At 60.2% G+C, this 19,737-nt stretch overlaps 1 protein-coding gene across 3 annotated transcripts; it reads right to left on the reverse strand.

The window, feature by feature from the left end:
- Positions 1-286: 286 nt before the first annotated feature.
- Positions 287-19,594, reverse strand: PPP1R12C (protein phosphatase 1 regulatory subunit 12C). 3 transcript variants are annotated; one of them, XM_059382558.1, is made up of 22 exons: positions 19,259-19,594; positions 15,250-15,380; positions 15,044-15,162; positions 9,477-9,636; positions 6,165-6,309; positions 5,989-6,063; positions 4,704-4,777; positions 4,500-4,627; positions 4,123-4,196; positions 3,712-3,870; positions 3,567-3,634; positions 2,957-3,040; positions 2,656-2,746; positions 2,440-2,523; positions 2,302-2,362; positions 2,060-2,142; positions 1,928-1,968; positions 1,764-1,845; positions 1,520-1,624; positions 1,248-1,298; positions 1,018-1,068; positions 287-932 (listed from the first exon to the last, which is right to left on the reverse strand). In XM_059382558.1, the coding sequence occupies exons 1-22, from the start codon at positions 19,577-19,579 to the stop codon at positions 846-848; spliced, it is 2,274 nt and encodes a 757-aa protein (XP_059238541.1). In that variant the 5' UTR covers positions 19,580-19,594; the 3' UTR covers positions 287-845. The 3 variants fall into 3 exon arrangements, with proteins under 3 accessions (XP_059238541.1, XP_059238540.1, XP_059238543.1); XM_059382557.1 differs by having other exon boundaries at positions 2,060-2,145; XM_059382560.1 differs by lacking the exon at positions 3,712-3,870 and having other exon boundaries at positions 2,060-2,145.
- Between the last annotated feature and the right edge of the window lie 143 nt (positions 19,595-19,737).

Here is a 19,737-nt window from a genome sequence, read left to right on the forward strand (position 1 = left end):
CCCAAATCTAGCGTTTTTAAGATCAGTGTTGGCAGTTGGCTCAAATTTGTTTCAGGAGCACTGGTGAGCCCAGGCCTCTGGGCCAGCTGCGCATTCCTGCCTGTGGCTACCGCAGCAGCCCTGGTTCGGGGCCATGGCTCGAGGTGGCCCCCCTCCCTGCAAGCCCTTCCCATGCACCCCCGGCACCCCACCCCTGCACTCCAGGGGTCTGGCCAGGGACACACACAGAGGCACAGGGAAGCACTGCACACCGACCCCCCCACCCCAGGGACACAGTCACTGGGCAGCAACTTCACGACTTTTATTTGTGGTGCCTGTGCTTTGTCTTGAAAATATCTTCTCCCCCTGCCCCTGACAGTGGGCGGGGAGGGGGCAGCAAAAAATAGAGACCTCCCTCCCTATTGCACACGGACCCTATATACAGCCCCGCCTGGCCCGGGCGGGCGGGACTCTTGGCACTCTCGGATCCCTGTTCAGGAATGGGAGGGGTGACTGGGGTGGCATCACACGTGAGAGGGGCACCTCTGGTGGCCACTCTGGTCCTGGCTACTGGTCCTGGCACTTCCTGGTCCTTGGTTCCTCCCTGGTCCCACCTCCAGCCCCGAGCCCCCCTCAGCAACATCCCCCTACCTGGCTCGGCCTGTTGCCTCCATCCTGGCCTCAGGGGCCCCCCTTGGCTCCTGGGGACTCTGTACTCCCCTCACAGTCTGGAGGCCCCGAAGGGAGGCTATGGCTTCTCAGAGACCCCCTGGGAGCCCTGTCACTCGTGCTCACACAGGGGAAGGGATGCGTGTGGCAGAAGCAGCTGGATAAATACGGGTAAGGGGGAAGGTCCTTCTCCAGAGTCACTTAGAGAGTTTGCTGATGACGCGGATCAGGGCTGCGTTTTCATCCTTGAGCCTCTGGTTGTCAGCCCGGAGATCGGACAGGGCCTGTGGGAGAGGAGTGGCAGAGAGTGGTCAGCCGGGGGCCCGGGCCAGTGGAACCCCCTGCCCACGGCGCCCCCTTAGTACTCACCTTTAGCTCCTCCTCGAGCTCGGCTGCCTTTCTCTCCAGGGCCCTGCGCTCCTGGAACCAACAGGAGGCATGAGGCCCAGGGACCAGGGGTTGGGGAGGGCCAACAGCCATTAAGGCTGGGAAGGGCAGAGGTCAGAAGGCCAGGTTGGGTCAGTGTGGCCTTCTGCAGGCCCACAGTGGTTTGTAAGGCTGAGGCCACACCAGGCCCCGCTCCAGCAGCCCCTACTCACGAATCTCTCCAGCTCCAGGAGGGCCGGTCTCTCTGCGAAGCGCTCCTGCCTCTGGTGAGAACAGAAGAAAGACAAATGTCCAAACCACAAAGTCCAGGAGGTGGACAGCTGCCCAGGCTCTGGAGGGCCCCATCCCTCACCACCCAGCCCGCCCCCAAGGATCCACCCCACCCCGACCCGGTCCCCCCTCGCTCTGTCGCTCGGGCTTCCCTGCCCAGCGGCGGGTGCTGAGCCCGCATGGCATGCCCGGGGAGCACAGACCACGGCCGCACCTGCGTGGCGCGCTCCAGCTCCACCTTGAGCTGTGCCAGGCGCAGCGTGGTCTCCGTCAGGGCCTCGCGAAGCCGCTCGTTCTCGCTGCGCAGCTCTGAGTATAGCTGGGGGCCCGGGGGGAGGGACAGGGTCAGGCCTGCCAGCCCCTAGGCTGTGGGGTGGCAGTGCAGGGATGTGTGGCAGGCAGAGCCACAGACAGGGGGCAACAGGGACAGAGGCCGACTTGGGGGGGTGTCTGCAAACCTTCCTGAAGCCTCCATCGGGCTCTTCCGAGGCTGGTTCGGGGTCCCGCTGTCTGCAAGGTGATGGGCCGCCCTCTGAAGTGCTGGGGCGGAGGCGGGCCGGGCGTCAGCGGGGCTCTCGACAGCCCTGCAGACAGCCCAAACCCTTCCCGGCCAACCCTGTACCTGGAGTCTGGGCTGCGGTCGGCCGGCTCTGCCTCCTCCCCCTGCGGGTGGAGGTGGAGTTCAGCCTGATGCCAGGAGGGAAGTCTGGCCCACCACCCTGCCTCCAAGGCCCACCCAGGCCCCACCCCTCACCTCTGCAAGCCCCCTCCACTCCTTGCCGACTCTGCGATGCTCCTTGGTGGCCTGTGGTCCCTGCCCCTGCCCGTCAGGCTCCTCTGCTAGGGGGACGGACAGAAATCAGTCCAGAAACCTGTGGAGGGGCCTCCCTTCCTGCAGGGTCAGGGTCCTTAGCCCGACCCCCCAGAAAACACTGCAGCAGGAGCGCTGGAAGGGCCAGAGGGCAGGAGGACCACCTCCCAGAGACCAGACCTCACCTCTCGGGGCAGGACCATCAGAGTTCTCCACCCCAGGGACTCGGGGTCGCCGAGATGGGTCCTGGAGGAGAGGATCAGGGAGGTCAGAAGCCAAAGCCATCTTCCACCACCCTGTGCCTGCTTCCCGACCCCTCTCACCAGGCTCTGCAGGCACGACTTCTCCGGCTCTGGGGCCTTCCCTGCTACCTTCTCCGCTTCCTTCAGATCGGTCAGAGTCACACCCTGGCAGAGTGGGGACAGTCAGGGATCTCCAAGCTGAGGCCCCAGCCCCTCCTCCCTCAGACCCAGGAGTCCAGACCCCCAGCCCCCTCCTCCCTCAGACCCAGGAGTCCAGGCCTCAGCCCACACCCCCACCTGTGTGGATCTCCGAGACTGGCGCATGAGGCGAGATCGAGCCTTCCGCTGGGATTCAGACTCCTCATCCCGCACCGGCATCTGGTAGGACCTGAGTGAAAGGTCCCAACCTCAAGGAGGGTCCTTTGAACCCTGTTCCCCTCTCATGGCTGACACTCTTCAAGGAACTTCCAACTCACAGCCAACCCTGGGACAAATGCCCCCTCTAGAGAGGGCCTGCCGGAGGCGTGGGGACCCAGGCCCAGGCCATGCAGTTCTTCCCAGCAGGGAAAAAGGGGCTTCCCACCCGCTGCCTCTTCACCTCCGCCGGTCCCGGGAGTCAGCTGGGGGCGCTGTGGAGGCTACAGGGACACTGGGCTTCACCGGGGATTCAGGCTCTGAAATCCTAGAGGGAGGAGAGTGGTTAGCTGAGGGAGGACGCCTAGAGATCTCAAACCTGTGTGAATTCAGGCATCCAGCAAATTTTACTCAAACTCGAGTTACGTGGCAGGTGCTGGAGATGCATTGGTGAGCAGAAGCCAAGTCCCTCTGCCCCCAAGAGTCCAACATTAAAAGATGCAGAACAAACACAAAGCGTAAAAACTCATGTACGTCCTATGCTATGCTAGAAGGCTAAAGGACTCTGGAGTGAAGGAAAGGGCTGCAGAGCCAAGGCCCTGGGGCAGGAGCACGTCTGCATCAGGAAGGAAGGGGGCAGGAGGTACAGCCAGAGGCAACAGGAGGTCCTGTCACTGTGACCTTGAAAGATTAACAGTGAGCTTTACTTGATGCACTGGAGGAAAACAGAGCCCGAGAGCGATGGCAGGCAGAGACCTCAGAGAGCAAAGGGACTTGCTGAGGGTCATGCTGACGAGGGTGGACCCCAGACCTGCCTCCCACCCCGACAGCCCAGGCCCTAGGCTGCTACTCACAAGGCGGAGGGCTCCGGCAGCTTGCGGGAGGGCGTCGGCATAATTCTGGCCAGACGGGGCTCCTTGGCCTGGGGAAAGAGGCCAAGATCGGGGTGGACTTTCTCCTCTAGTCAGGGCTCAGTCTCCCACCCCTCACCCCACTCACCTGAGCAGAGCTCCCTTCCAGCCTCGAGGAGGAAGCTGAGCGCTGCAGCGCAGCCCCAGGGGTGCCCTCGGCCCCCTGCCTATCTGTGGGCCCCAGGGTCCCAGAGCTGCCTGTCTTCTGGAGGCCAAAGCGCCTGGAGAAGGGGGCCTCCTCTGGGGGCTGGGGAGGAGAAAGGTCTCCGTTACACAGAGGATCCTTCCCCAATTCTTCAAGTGTCACCCCAGAAGGACCACACAAACCACAACTCCCATCAGCCCCTGAGGCTGCCACCAGAAAGAAGCAGACAGTTGGTCGGGGGAACTCTGGAAACTAATCTTCACCCTACATACCCTGAGAGAGAGTTGCAGAGTTCATGGCATCCCTCCCTGCCCTTCCCAAGTTAGCATCACCCTCTAGGGCACCCAGACTCACCATGGGGCCCTGAGTGCCAGGGGGTGGCGGGGAAGACACTCCATTGAGAGCTCTGGATTCTGGAGAGGGTGGCCCTGTGGCACAGGAAAATGGAGATGCCGGTTGTCTCTCAGCCCCCCAGCTCCCCACCCCTCAGACCAGGACTCCAGCCCCAGTCCCCCTCAGATCCTGGAGTCCAGCCCCTAGCCCCCTCCTCCCTTAGACCTAGAAGTCAGGCCCACAGCCTCCTTCTCCCTCAGACCCAGGAGTCCAGACCCCCAGCCCTCTCCTCCCTTAGACCTAGAAGTCAGGCCCATAACCCCCTTCTCCCTCAGACCCAGGAGTCCAGGTTCCAGCTCCCTCTTCCTAGATCCAAAAACCCAGACTCCGGCCCCCACCTGTGAGGCCTTCTTCTCCCTCATCCTCGTCCTGTATTGGGGGCCCCCCTGCACCCCCAGGCCGGCGCTCTTTGGACAGATCCTGGAGGGAGATCTTCTCTCGGCTGCTCAGGCGACACACAGAGCTCCTGGTAGGAAGAGGAGGGTGTCGGGGTCTAAGCCCCAAGAGACCCCAGCACACCCATCCAGGCGCCCGCCTACTACCTTCGGTGTTTGCTGCTGGAAGGCCCCTGGGGCTCCTGGCTCCTGCTCTGGGAGGCCTCCTTCTGGTTCCGCAGCTGTGAGGGGAGAAAGCAGGCTGCTGGGAGGCCCCGCAGCGCCCGCGTCCAGCCCAGCATGCAGTACTCTGCTTGTCTGAACTCGAGAATGCTCTAGACATGATGCGCTCTGCTCCAGGGGTGCGCGTGGAGGGTCTGTGGGCTCATCAGGGTGTTGCGCAGGTGGCTGTGTGGTGTCTGGGTCCCTCAAGCTCTCACAGCCACCTCTGGGCTCATCGCCAGAAAGGCTCTTTCCTCCCAGGAAGCCCTGCTCGCCCAGGACACTGGCCTGGTCCTCCGCCCCAGGAGCCCCCTCTCTATGGCTCGCTGGGCACAAGCCTAGCCTCTGCACAATGGTTCCTCCCCTAGAAGAGCCAGTCACCACGTCCGCCAGACCCCAGCCCGGCCCACAAGCCCCGCTGGCGGAAGCACTCCCTCCAGGCTGGAGGCACACACAGATCTGTGCTCCCCCTCGCCAAGGGCTGACCCTGCCTCATCGACAAAGCCCAGTGTGGCCCCTTCATCTTCACCCTCAGTCTCACACCGCTCCTCCACCTGGCAGTCAAGCCCTTCGGCTGGGCCCCCAACCCAGGGCCCCCCTGCCTCATGCTCCCTCAGCCTTGGCATATGCTGTTTCCCCCAACCCATGCACATTGCCCACCAGGCCAGAACCATGGCCAGCCTTCCAACAGAGGGATGTGCATCCATCTACCTGCCGCTCATGGGAAGCTCTGGGATAGGGCCCGGCCCCCAGGAGAGGCCACTGGCCACCTGCACAGCTTACCATCTGCCGAGCAATGACCAGACATTCTCGTTCAGTAATGTACATGCCCGTCATAGAAGAGCATATACCCCACACAGCTCCTCATAAAGCTGCACACACCGTTATCCCCATTTCAGAGGTGAGGAAACAGAGGCCCAGAGGGGTTCAGTGACCAGCCTGAGCTCACACAGCAATTCCATGGCTGAGCCAGGCTTCAGAGCCCAGAAGCCATGCCATTCATCCCTTTACTCTGCATTATTCCAGCAACAAGGCCAGGCTCAGGCCGGTCCCCTGAGCCTGGGACAGTTAATCCTCATCCTTATCCCAAGGTGTGACTGAGCCTGGGGCCCTGCCTCCGCCCCAGACCCCATCCCCTCCCCACGACTCCTATTCCTGCTGGTCACTGCTGGGGCAGAGCAGGGGGGCCTCACTCAGCCAGCTGCAGGGACAGAGGGTGCCCGAGACTCACATCCTCCTGCTTCCGGGCCAGCTCCTCCAACAGACTCAGCACCTCTTCATCCGCCAGGTCACAGGGACGCTGGCCCTGGTGGAGGGGGAGGACGGCGGAGGTGAGCGGGCCTTCCCCACAATCCCTCCCCTACCAGCCCCCAGCCCCACCCCGCCCCCAAGCCGCCTGGCCCTCACCGCGTGGGTCAGCGAGTCCATGCCCCCACCATGCTCCGCCAGCAGGCGGCAGGCATCCTCCACACCCCAGTGGGCCGCCGCGTGCAGGGGGGTCCAGCCATCCCCATCCCGGAGCTCAGGGTCGTAGCCAGCCTGAAGGAGCAGCCTGGGGGCCAGGACAGCTGAGAGTCAAGGACCAAGATAGGGCTTCCACACCGAGGGCTGACACACGGCTGGCGGCACAGGGCCCACGACAGCACTGACCTGGTCCCAGGCCCATGGCCGAGAGCCCTTGTGTGCGGCTGCTCTGCCTGCCAGCAGGCAGCCTCCAAAACACTGCTCCTGGCACCTGCAGGAGAGGGGCTGCTCTCTTGACCGTCGCCCCCCACCATGGGACAGACAGCCCCAGAGCCGCTGAAAAGGCTGAGGCCCCAGAAGGAGCAGCCTCGGGGCGGTACTGCTCTAGGAACCGGCCTGCAGAGGGTCCCAGCCACGGGGATACTGGCCACCAGGGACATTGGGCAGTGTCCAGAGTCACTACTGGCTGTCCCAACCTGGGCGTGCGTGCCTGGGATGTTACCAACACATCCCAGGGCATGGAGGGCGGCCCCACAGCACAGGCTCATCTGGTCCACACGCCATGAGTGGGAAGGCTGAGGAAGCCTGGCTTCCGTGAGTCTGCGATCGTCAGCATCTCAGAGCACAGGACGTGGGGAAGGCACGGTTACAGGCTCAGGGCCACCGCGCACACGGCTGGCACCAGGCGCCGAGGCCGTGGGAAAGAGCCAGCGCACAGTAGGACGATGGGGGGGGGGTGTTATTTCACAAGGAGGCTTTCCGAATGAAAGCGCCGCATACCCCGCTGATCTCAACATTGACCTTCCCAGAGCTCACTCTCCTTACCGCACTGGGCACCTGCTACTTCCCCGAGGACGCCCCTTCGGCACTCTGTCCCAGGGTGTGGGAGGGGGTCTCAAATGGTCAGTCGCCAGTTGTCCCCAGGCCACCGCTCACACGCTCACTCCCCCACTGCCCTGTTTATATCCTTCTAGGCCTGAGGTGGTCAACCAGGGATGGTGCTGGCCCCCTGGGAACACTGGGCAATGGCCACACAGGGCCGGCTGTCATGACTGTGGTGGGTGTGTTCCCAGCACCCCCGGAGGCTGCTCAACCTTGTATGATGAACCTGGAGCCAGCTCCAGGTCCCCAGCGTGGCGACTGGCAGCCCTCCATGCACACAGGGCCCTCTGATGTGGCCTGCTTCCCTGGTCACCTGTCTGGGGGCCGCACATGGGCCCAGACCTGGCCCATTCGCCCATGGGTCCCCAGCCCTAGAAGACGGCCTGGCACACAGCAGATGTTCCATGAGTCGCCAAACAGCTGCCTGCCGCATGTCTCTACCCTGCCGTCCGTCTCCAAGGAGGAGCCGGGCAGTTACATAGTCCTACACGTGCAATGGGTCCAGCTGTAAACAGAGCCATTCTGAGGGGCGGTAACGAACTCAGAGAATGAGACTCAGAGAATATGTCTGCATCCAAAGCATTTCAGAGAGTGAGGCTGCCCCAAATACGGCCTCTCCTCCTGCTCGGGACAGTGCCGACTCCTGGCTGGACACACTGTCGCCTGGCTGCAGAGGAGTGTCCCAGTCTCCGCGGCAGCTGTGAGTGGCCAGGTGAGTCACTGGGATGGGGTAATGCTGGGCAAATGCCAAGTGGTCTGACAAATGGGGTGTGAGCATTAAGTGTGTGTGTCCCTTCTGGGTTGCTCTTCTAAAGGGAAATGGACACTTGCTCCTCTCCCCCTCTCTCCCTTCTTGCTATCTGGGATGCAGACGCTATGGCAGGAGGTGAAGCAGCCACCTGAGACTCAGAGATGGAAAACATGGGCAGAAGAGGGAAGGGCTGAGTGCATGCCGGGCACGGCCATGTACATTATCCCATTCCCCTCACCAAAGGGACTAGCTCTGAGACGGGCAGGTGCCCATGGCGGCCCACGAGCATCAGACCTGATCTTTTGCTTTAAGTATGGAGGACAAAACATTCTACCTTCAGAGCAGGTGTGCCATCAGGACACGAGCCTGGAGCTACTAGGGGTCATCTTAAGTGCCTCCCTAGAAGACCTGCCTGAAATCCAACACGGAAGTGAGCAGAGATGAAGGGTTCGTCTCTATTCCACTTTCAGACTAAAAATAAAGTACAAATCACAAAGAGAGGAGAGGAAGTTTGAGAATAAGAGCTGGAACCAACGACCCCAACAGAAAAGGGCGAGGCATCCAAGCACGGACAAGGGCCAGCGGAGGACGGCAGCAAGGGAACATGCACCGTTCAAGTTCACACAGTGTAAACACATACGCACCAGATAACCTGGCTTTGAAATACAGAAATAAAGCCTGCTAGAGCCATAAGGGTGAACAAGCAAAATCCATGAACACAGTAGAAAAGTTTAGGGGATGCCTGGCTGCCTCAACTGTAGAGCACATGACTCTTCATCTCGGGGTTGTAAATCTGAGTCCCACGCTGGATGTGGAAATTTCATAAAATCTTAAAAAAAAAAAAACTAAAAAAATGTTTTTTACACCTCTCATAGTAACTGGCAGAATAGGCAGACAGAAAAAAAAAATCACTAAGAATATAAAGGATTTAAACAGTATAACTACAAAGCTGGCCTAATGACCTACATAGAACGCCATACTTGACAGCACGACTCCTCTCCAGCCCACATGTATTGCTGTCTAAAGCAAACCTCAGAGGACTTCGGAAGTCTGGAATCAGAGAGGACCCGCTGCCTGACCACACTGCAGTCGAGCCCAGAAAGGAGTAACAAAACTCTGACCGGAAAATCCCACGCATCTGCATGAAATGGACGACACACTTCCAGATAATCCATGGGTCATGGAGGAAAGACTACAAGCTGGAAAATGTTTTAAACTGAATGGCGGGCGCCTGGGTGGCTCAGTGGGTTAAGCCGCTGCCTTTGGCTCAGGTCATGATCTCAGGGTCCTGGGATCGAGTCCCACATCGGGCTCTCTGCTCAGCAGGGAGCCTGCTTCCTTCTCTCTCTCTCTCTGCCTGCCTCTCAGTGTACTTGTGATTTCTCTCTGTCAAATAAATAAATAAAATCTTTAAAAAAATAAAAATAAAAAAAATAAACTGAATGGCAACGAAGAGGCTGGACGTCAGGAGTTGTGGACACAGCAAAGGCTGTGTTTAAAGGGAAATACTCAGCCTATATACCCAACTTAAAAAGTCCACAGGGAAGCGGAAGGGCGAGAAGGAACAGATGGGCCCAAGTCAAGGAGCAGGGAAAAGGGAGCACCCCGCCAGCCCAGCTCACCTCATCACTTCGATGTAGCCCTTGGCAGCAGCCACATGCAGGGCAGAGGCCCCCGTGCGGGGATGCCGGGCCTCTGGCATGGCACCCCCATTCAGCCAGCACCTGGTATCATGAAGCAGCAACTCCTCCTCCGCCCGTTTGGCCGCCTCCACATCCACACCTGAGAGGACAAGAAGGGGCAGCAGGTGGGACGCACACCTTGGGCTCCAGAAGGCACAGGGCAGCGCGGCCCTGCCCTGTCCTTCTCCATCTGTCTGCTCCACTGGGACGCGAAGGACCTGGACTTCCCCACTGGGTCTCCAGGTCGCTGCTGGTGGGGGGAGAATGGGGATTGCAGGCCTCCTCCCATTTCAACCGAAGTGCTACGTTTACAGTTTTGTTTTTTTTTTTAATTTGACAGAGAGAGAGAGAGATCACAAGTAGGCAGAGAGGTAGGCAGAGAGAGGAAGGGAAGCAGGCTCCCTGCCGAGCAGAGAGCCCGATGTGGGGCTTGATCCCAGGCCTCTAGGATCATGACCTGAGCCGAAGGCAGCGGCTTAATCCACTGAGCCACCCAGGCGCCCCTACCGGTATTTTTAAGTATAAAGCCTGGAGTTTACAGAGCGAACCCAGCGTCTGATGACATGCGACTCTCCCGGGCACCACCCATAAAATGCTTAGCCCTGCACCCCCACGCACTTTGTCCTAACCACTTCTGCTGCCTGTGAGCGGGGTACACCAAGCCAAGGGTCCGTGTCACCGAGGCAACAGCTGCTTTCCTCCCCAGGAGCTGCTCCCGTTCACAGCTGCACTGTCACCTGGGACAAGCGGTGAGGCCAACAGGCTTCTCTGTTGGTCAGGTTCACCCTTTCCTCTGGTTTCACAGGAAAGCCATCCCGCACTCACGGATGCGGAAGGCAAGCTGCCACTTCACACATCAGCGGATTTGGGGTCAAAACAGGCAGCCTTGTGGAGGCTGGAACAGTGTCTGCCGACCGTCCCCGGTGTCCGCAGTGTGCGCGGTACAGCCCATTGAGAAAGGACTCAGAAACAGTCCTTCCCTTTCCCAGGAAACGTTCCATCTCTCCCCCAAGTCTGTTGGTGTCTCTGCTTTTCCAGCTGGGGTTTCTCATGCTCTCCGAAGCGCTGCATGGAGCCGGGCCTTCCTGCTCCACAGCCATGGACCACATGCAGAGCCGGAGCTCTGGAGCCACACTAGCCCGAGCTCGGAGGTGTCACGAACGTAAAGGACACACTGGATTTTGGTGGGGGGCAGGGGAGAGCGTGCGACAACCCATGAATAGATTTTTTTTTCTTTTTTTTTGAGAGAGTGAGGTGAGCATGAGCCAGGTGGAGGAGCAGAGGGAAAGGGAGAGAAAAATATCTCAAGCCGGCTCCACGCTCAGCACAAGCCCATGGGGTCCAATCTCACCACCCCAAGATCAAGACCTGAGCTGACACCGAGACTTGGACACTTAACGGACTAAGCCCCCCAGGCTCCCCTGCACAGTTTTCTTTATACTCATTAATGTTAACATGATAATGTCTCGGACATATGGCCTTAAAGAAAACGTATTATTAAAATTAATTTTACCGGTTTCTTTTTACTTTTTTAACTGCACCTACTTAAGACATCTGTTCTGCTTGCGGCTCACGCTGGCTTTCTGCTGGACAGCACCGGCAAAGAGCAACCACGGCCCCACCACTTAGGTTTGAAAAACTCAAATATGACAGAGAGACACCCTGTGGCCCCCGAGGTGACCACCGCCGCGGACGGGCTCCTGCACAGGCATCCGCTTTATCCTTCCTCCGCATCCTTGTAAACCTCCTGCTCTAAGTCTCCACGCCAGATCCCAGAAGGCGCGCCCCCGAAGCGGCAGAAAGCAGAGGCGACCTGGTGGCCCAGCTGCGCCACCTGCTGGCCCCTGAGCACTCGGGCCCCATCTCCAGTCCGAGTGCCTCAGGGTCTCGGCTTTGGTTCACAGGGACTCAGCTGTGGGCAGCCGCCCCAGGAATGTGTGCCTGGTGAGGGCCCACCTGCAAGCCCCAGCCAGAGTGGGACAGCCAGGCGAGTGCTGGGCGCTATGGGACAGGTTCCGGCCACAACTCCTTCAGGGGGAATCCCCTGCAGCCTATGACAGGGCCGTGGGCCTTACCTGCGCAGGGAATGGGCGGGGCGGGGCTGGGGGCTTGCTGACCTTCTCTTCAACCTTGGGCATGCTCATACACATCCCCCTGCAATCTGTTTTTTTGCTGAAATCTGTCTGTTCACTGATGGAGCTCCTGACCAGGGTTGGCAAACCTGTTTGGTGTTTTACTGTTTTTGTTGTGGCCATGGCAAGATAAAGGTAACATAAAACGGGCCAATTTTGCTACTTTAAACTGTGCGACTCAGTGGCATTTAGATTTACAATGTGCAACCATCGACCCCCATTCCTTTTCCAGAACTTTCCCATCATCCCAAAAGGAAACCTCATACCCGTGAAGCAGTCATTCCCTGTACCTCCCTCCCCACAGCCCACAGATCTACTCCCTGTCACTAAAGTTTGCCAAATGTGGAAGTCCTCTGTGTTTATAAATAAAGCTTTATTGGAACACGGGCATGCCCACCAGTCACATATCGCCCCCTGCTGTGATGGGGGAAGCAGCCACAGGGGACAGTGGCAGCGTGACAGGACCTCCCACGAAGTCTCAAATACTTCCCATGTGGTTCCTCACAGAGAAAGCTTGCCAGCCCCGCTCAGTCCATGGATTCGCAGGTTACTTATTTATCCATTCTTCCTTTGGTGCAGGCCCCCACCTCTCACGCCTGCTAACAACTAGACGAAGGTTCTCGCCCCAGGGTGGGAGGGCCTGTCAGGTGGCTTAGGAGTGGACCTGCCAAATACTCCTCTCCTGCCCAGTCCTGTGGGCAAAGTGGCTGGAGTACTGTCTGAGCAGGTCCCTGAGGCCTGCCCTGTGGCCAGGCCTGGGGGCAGCATGTGCGGCATGGCAGGGCCGCTGCTGGCCTTCCGGGCATATACTCTCTCTCCTGTGTGCCTCCAACAAGACTGCGCCCTTGGTGGTGCTCCATAACCGCCCATCCCTCCTGCCCCAGTGGCTGGCTCAGGGCTGGCTCAGACCGAGAGTGGAAGCTCAGACCGAGAGTGGCAGCTCAGACTACTGAGTAAGTCTAGCTCCGGTTCAGCTGGAGTATCAGGCTCAGCTGTGAGAATCCGAGCCACGTACTCCACTGAGAGACTCTGTCTAAGAATGAGTTCAGTACAGTGACTGGTTTGACGCTGTACCCCTGGATCAACCCTTGCCTGAAGCCTGCAAAATTCCTGGACTTCAGTTACACAGCCTGTAAACTGGCTTTTTTTTTTTTTAAACCATGGTAAAAACACACACAAAAGTTACCATCTTAACCCCTTTTTAAACGTGCAGTTCAGTGGTATTAAGTACGTTTGCACTTGTACAACCACCAGAACACTCATCTAGAGAAACTGAAACCCAGTCCTCATTAAACAGCAACTCCCCATTTCCCCCTCCGCCAGCCCCTGAAACCCACTGTTCCTCTTTGTCTCCACAGACATGACTGCTTTAGTCCTGTTCCTCGGGTAAGCAGAATCATCCGGTCTTTGTACTTTGTGTCTGACTTATCTCACTGAGCAGAACGTCCCTGCGGCTCATTCACACTGTAGTGTGTCAGAATCTTTTGCCTTTTTGAGGCTGAACACTACCCCATCGTATGCACACACCGCATACTGCTTATCCGTCTGTCTGCCGAGGGACACTTGGCTGGGAACATCGCCAGGGTGCCCACAGCCATACGGACGCCCTGTCGGCCCGAGCCAGGCTCCCACAGCAGCTGCTGTCAGAATCCCCCCGCATACTACTTCTTGCCTCCACACTGGAGCCACCTGGCCAAGGCCCATGTGGGGTTCAAGGCTAAGGTCAACAACGACAAGGCAGACACACAGCACATGTCTCCCGGAGTGACACCCTGAGGAAATTCCTGGCCCAAAATGCAGACCTGAATCTCCTGGAGAAGCAGCAGCCCACCGCAGGCCAAGGGACACGCCGCGGACACGAGGCTGGATGAGGAAGGCGAGGGGAGGACCGAAGACAGGCGGGGTGCGGCCTCGTGAGGTTCCGGAACAGGAGGGGACCACAATCAACAGCACAGCCTCAAGGTCCCAAGACCCAGAGAGGAGTAACAATGTGACATCCCGTTGTCCTTGTTGGAGGAGACTCTGGCTCCCAGGGCAGGACGGGGGTTACAGTCTGCAACGCGTTCTCGAGATGGCCAGGAGCAGAGAGGGAGGCAGCCAGGAAGGGCGAAAACGGGAACGGGGCAAGGGGGAGCTATTTATGTAGAGTGGGGGAGGAGAGGCAGGGCAACTGCAGATGTGCCAAAACGTGACAAGCTGATGGATCTCTAGCACGTGATTCCATCTGTATGAGACACCTACGATGGGCACACACATGGGCACCGAGGGCTAAGAGGCCTCCCGGGGCCGGGGGCCGTGGGCTAAGGGTTACTGTGGGGTTACTGTGGGGTGACTGAAGCCCCCAGAGCAGGTGGCTGACAGACGCAGCACACTCGAAACACCAAAGAACCCACGGACGGTACACCTTCAGAGAGAGCCAACCGGGCTTCACACCTCAGCTCCACAGAGCGGCCGAACCCTGGAGAAGCTCGGTCAGGGTCACGTGCGCACCCCGAGGCTGCCCCAGCCTTTCTCCAAGCTCAAAGCATCTCAGAGCAAAAGTCAAGGAGCAGAGGGAAGCTCGGCTCAGGTCAGCTTTGCCCACTGCGCACCCACCCCCACCCCCGCCAAGCACAGCAGGGCACCCACCTACACCTCCATGGGGCCTCCACCTCCACGGGGCCAGCAGCCAACCTGCCCAAGCCCAGCCGGGGACCTGGGTGTCCCCTTCAACGGTCCAGTACCTGCTGCACAGCAGCCTCCCTGAAGCTGCCACGTGGGCCCGCAGCCGCCCAGGCCCTGTGCTCATAGCAGCACCCAGACCAGTGCCCCCCACCCGTGTCCTCTCCTTCCAGACCCATCAGGCCACAGCCTTCCCCACACACCCCACGCATCAGCAGGTCCCAGACAGCTGCTCCGGTGGGGGAGCATGTTCAGTCGTAAGCCCCTCTGCGAACTTGCTAGAAACAACACACATTCTCTCTAGAAATATGAACGAAGCCATATGCAGAGTTTTGGGGGGCCCTGGGCCCCACATTAAAGACCACCGAGGTACACTGACCCTGTGCATGAGATGACCAATCCCCCAGACCCCTGCACTGAATCCACGAGTAGACAATCTCACCCAGGAGACCCCGAACAAGGCTCTCCCCTCATTTCCTCACCTACTCAAGTGATAAGGTGATGACTGGGGTCACCAGTGCTGGGCTCATATTCTGTGCCCAGCGGCGGTACAAGCGCCATATACAATCAGTCACTCCATGTCCCGAGCAAGGCTGGGGACACACTCACACTCCCACTGCTCAGGAAAGGAAGCGGAAGCACAGAAAGTCCGACAATCCCGGGATGAGCAGAGGCCGGCCGCGGAGCCCCGGCTGTCCGCTCCCGGGGGCCCACCTCGGAAGGCAATCTCCGCCTTCAGCAGCCCCTCCATGGCATCCGACTCGGCCAAGTCCAGGGGCAGGTCCCCGTCGCTGTTGACGGCGGCAATGTTGGCCCCATGGCTCAGGAGGTACCTGGGGGCAGGGGTGGGGTGGGAAGGTCAGGGCTGAGGGGCTGAGCTCCGGCCCCCAGGGGATCCCACGTTACCTCCCCTGCCTCACCTGGCGATGTCCAGATAGCCGCAGGAGGCAGCCACATGCAGGGGCGTCCAGCCCTCATTGTCTGCCTGGTTCACCGTGGCCCCCTGCTCCACCAAGAAGCGTACCACCTCCAGGTTCTCGTCGATGCAGGCCTGGGCACAAGGGGCACAGCTGTCAGTCCTTGCCTGGCCCACGCACTGTGTGCCCAGCAAGGCAGGACACCCATAGGGGCCGCAAGACAGATCCAGGGAACAAGCAGTTGTGACACTCAAGGGAAAAACCGTGGTGTCGCTGGGATAGAGCCTGGAAGGCACCAGCCCGACTCCTGGAACGACCCAGCTCCCGATGACACCCCTGGCTTCCCAAAGGTTAGGTCAGCTGGGCCTCTGGAGCTCAGCAGAGACCATGACAGCAAGACACCCAAATCCCTGCGAGCACAAACCAGATAGAGACTTTCCTCCAGGTGCAGAAATCCCGGAAGATGCTTTGTCAGATACAGTGTACCCCAGTCACCACCAAGAGGACAGGGCTTCCGGTAATGGACCCCTCCTCCCTGACCCAGCAGCCCCTCCTCCCTCAGACAGGGGAGTCCAGGCCCACAGTCCCTCCTCCATCAGACCCAGGAGTCCATGCCCACAACCCTTCTCCTTCAGACTCAGGGGTCCGAGTCCCCGGCCCCTCCTCCCTCAGACCCAGGAGTCCTGGTCCCCCAGGCCCTCCTCCATCAGACCCAGGAGTCCAGGCCTCCAGCCCCTCCTCCCTCAGACCCTGGAGTCCAGGCCCCCCAGCTCTCTCCTCCCTCAAATCCAGGAGTGTAGGACCCCAGCTCCTCCTCCCACAGGCCCAGGAGATACACTATAGGAACTGACCATGCCCCTAACTTATACCCTGAGGGGAGAGGCTAGGCCCCTGGGGCCCAAGGCTATGCAGGGCTCTTAAAGTCACCAAGTCCCTGGGAACGTGGGGCAGAAAGAGAGTCCTGGAAAAGACTCCTCAAGGTGTATAAACGGCTGTGTTTGCCTGTTCCCAGAGCATGGAGCCCAGACGTAGCTCCCATGCACCGAGGACCCACTACACATGGAGCACTGTTCCAAGAGGTTCACACTTGGGAAGATCCTCCCTGATCTGCTGTCAGGGCTCTGCACAGCGGAGGAAGAAATCAGTCTCAGGGAGGTAAGAGCCCTGGCCCAAGCAGGCACAGCAAGTGGGGACAAAGAAGGGATTTATAGCCCAGGGCACGTGCAAACACGGGGTGGGAGCTGGGACCTGAGCTGGGTCAAGGGAAGGGGTAGGCCTGGAGTCCTGAGTTCTCAGGGTAAATTAACCCCCCAACTCCCTCACCTCTCCAAAACCACCCATCTGGAAAAGGGAAAGCAGGCCATGAGGGCCAAGAGCATGAAGTCATGGAAACTCAGGCCGTGAAAGGGGGGCCACACGTGCCCTGGGAACGGGATGAACTCGGCTCCGTTTATTTCTACCCGGTTGTCATGGTGATGGGGGGGGTGTCAAGCAGGGAGATGGGCCTTTCCCTTTCAAGGACCTGGCCAGGCACAGGAATCCATGTGAAAGATGCCCGAGGCTTGGGCACCAGGGATTCAAGAATCCAGATGACAGCCCCCCCCCCCGGCACCCCCCTAGACCCAGGAGTCCAAGCCCCTCCCCCACCCAGACCCAAGAGTCCCAGCTGCCACCCTCCCTATTCAGATCTAAGAACTGCAGCTCCCAATCTCTTCTACTCCACACTGCAGAGCCAGCCACTAATGCACAAGGCGATTTTGCGAAGAGGGGACAGTACAGGAGCCTTCTCAAGTGGTCAGTGAACCCACCTGAAGCACAGTACAGGAGCCTTCTCAAGTGGTCAACGAACCCACCTGAAGCAAGCACCCGGCTCTAAGAACTCCCAGACCACAACCAAGGCAGGGGGCTGACGCCCCAGGACCCACTCCAGGGAGAATTCAGAAAAGAAATCACAGTCCCAGGACTCACCCAGACAAGGCCCAGGAGCGTGGGACAGGGGATGCCTGAGACCTGGGACTTTCCCTGCAAAAACCAGACCAGTCTCATGCAAACCACCATGAGCTGGTCACCCCACCCCAGGCCTGACCCAACCCCAGCTCGCCCGCTTGCTGGCCATGTGACCTGAGGCGGGAACTTCCCCTCTCTGAACCTCCAAAGCCCTAACCCTTCAGGCCTCCTACAGAGTGAGTTTACCAGGTACCTGCCTGGAGCGGGAGAAAGATCTCACCTGAAAAGGCAGCCTGCTAGGCAAGCTCAGAGTGGCCTTTTGCAAGGGTCCAGGCCCAGGGGATGCCAGAGAAGGGGGGATTCAGTCTCAAGAGCAGGACCAAGAGCCCCTGAGGGGAAGTCCAGGTGAGCCAAGTCATGGATGATGGCAAAGGGGGACACGGGAGCCTGACACACCCCTCCTGGACTTGCCAAGTCCTCTGAGAACTTACAAGATCTCAGGGAAGCAGGACTGTTCTGTGGGTGGAAGAAAATTTCCCAGATAGCACGAGGAACTCTGTAGGGGACAGGCCTGGGGGGTTGGGAAAGAGAAAAAGGGAGAGGCCGGGCACTTAGACCAGGCGGCAGCAACTCCCCAGCTGAACGCCTACGCTGCTTCCTGAAGGGATTTCCACACATACAAGCTCCCTCCTTCTCCAGAGCCCAACCAGGGAGGGACCCACCGCTAGCCCTGCTGCACAGGAGAGGAAACTGAGGCAGAGAATGGACAGTAAAGCAAAGCCACAAAGCTGAGCAACTGAGGTTAGAACTTAGGGCCAGTTCTGCTTCTCCTCAATCGCTCCTCTCCTCTTTGTGGAGACCTGAGAAGTGGGCTACTTCCAACATCCCTGCCTCCCCCATCAACCTTTCCTTCCCAGGGTCTGCTGTGACTCCATCCATTACCGAGGCCTGTGGGTTCTGGCACAGAGGAGAGGGCTGAGGACTGGCCCAGGAAGAAGACGGTCTAAGGGATCACACAGGGGCCAGAGGCTCTTCCGTGACCAGTCCTGTGCCCGGAGGTCCCACCGTGGGGGAACAGATAAATGCACCCAGAACCGGACAGATTCCTGGAGCATAAGGCGGCTCTGCTTCTGGGCCACAGATACACTGGAGGCAACAATCAGGGAGTCTTGGAAAGGCATGGGGGCCAGCTTGTGGAGGAGAGGACCAGCAGGGTTCTAGAAGACTTGCGGAGGTGACATGACGAGAGCCAAAGAGATCAGCCTATGGGAAAGAAGCTGCCCAAATCTCCAAGAGAAGGCATCGGGCCCGGAAAGCAAGATGACCGAGGACAGAGAGGTGGGTGCTCTGAGGTTCCCCAGAAAAGACCGAGGATACAGGCCTAGCCAAGGGAAGGGGCGTGAGCACGACGCGGTGCCCTGAGAAGGACAAACATCCCCCACACTAGGCCGCCTGTGGAAGACAGGTGGCACAGCCTCCGGAAAGTGCAGACGGCATCGGCATCAGGGTGGAAAAAGGACGAGGTGACCCAGACAAGGAAGCGAAGCCTAGCAGAAAGCGGCCCAAAAAAGAGCATCCTCCCCCAGCCTCAGAGGGCACTGCCCAAGGCTGAGAAGGAACAGGGAAGGAGCACGAAGCCGAAAGCAGCGGCACGGAAGATCCGGGCCTAGCAAAGGCGGCAGCCCAGGCCAGGGACCAGGACAGGAAGCCCGGGGGGCGCCAGAGCGAGAGGACCCTGCTGCTCGAGTACCTGCCTGGAAAGGGGCAACGGGGGCTGGGGCGGGGGGGGGGGGGCACACTCGTACAGCGCGTTCGGGGTCGGGAGAAGGCGGAGCGCAGCGGCAACGACGAGGCCGTTGGAACGGACCAGACGGAGGCTGTCAGTAGGGGCTCGCGTCCGGAGAGGGGGCGGCGCAGGGTGGCAAAGACCCGACCGGCTGAGGAGGTTCAAGACTAGAAGCGACGAGCTCCAGCGGGTGGAGCGGCAGAGGGGGCGCAGACCAGGGCGGCAACCGCGACTCATGCTGGGAGCACGCTCGAGGGGGCTCGGACCCGGGGCGCTGACCTGATGCAGGGCGCTGATGCCGTCGGCGTTGGTGGAGTCGAGCACGGCGCGGGCGGGCGGCGGGGCGGCGGGGTCGAGCTCGGCGCCGGGGCCAGGGTCCGCCGCGCGCAGCATCAGGCGCGCCTCGTCCAGGTCGCCGCCCGCGCAGGCTGCCAGGAACTCGGCGGCGCGCTCGAAGCGCACGGTGCGGGCGCGCCGCTCCGCGGGGCCCGGCTCGGTGCCCGCCCGCGCCCCCCACTGCCGCAGCTGCTCTCGCCGCCGCTCCCGGGCCGCGGCCGCGGCCGCCCCCGGGCCCGCCCCCGGGCCGTCCTCGCCGGACATCGCGCCGCCCGCCCGCCCGGTGAGCGAGCGAGCGAGGGCCGGGCCCCGAGGACGAGCTGCCGCAGCGCCGCCGCCGCCGCCGCCCGCCCGGGGCAGCCGGGAACTGCCGCTGGCCCCGCGCAGCCCGAGGATCTGTCTGCCTCCGCCCGGCGCGCTGA

Source organism: Mustela nigripes, chromosome 17, assembly GCF_022355385.1.
Source record: "Mustela nigripes isolate SB6536 chromosome 17, MUSNIG.SB6536, whole genome shotgun sequence".
NCBI classification, from domain to species: domain Eukaryota; kingdom Metazoa; phylum Chordata; class Mammalia; order Carnivora; family Mustelidae; genus Mustela; species Mustela nigripes.

Bases quoted from the DNA above. Each gene is read 5' to 3' on its own strand.
- PPP1R12C (XM_059382557.1), bottom strand. From the start codon at position 19,579: ATGTCCGGCGAGGACGGCCCGGGGGCGGGCCCGGGGGCGGCCGCGGCC. The intron at 4,778-5,988 runs GTGAGTCTCGGG...CTCCCCTCACAG, and splicing joins TGGCCCGGAAGCAGGAGGAT to CTGCGGAACCAGAAGGAGGC. The intron at 1,069-1,247 runs GTGAGTAGGGGC...TGTTGGTTCCAG, and splicing joins TCCTGGAGCTGGAGAGATTC to GAGCGCAGGGCCCTGGAGAG.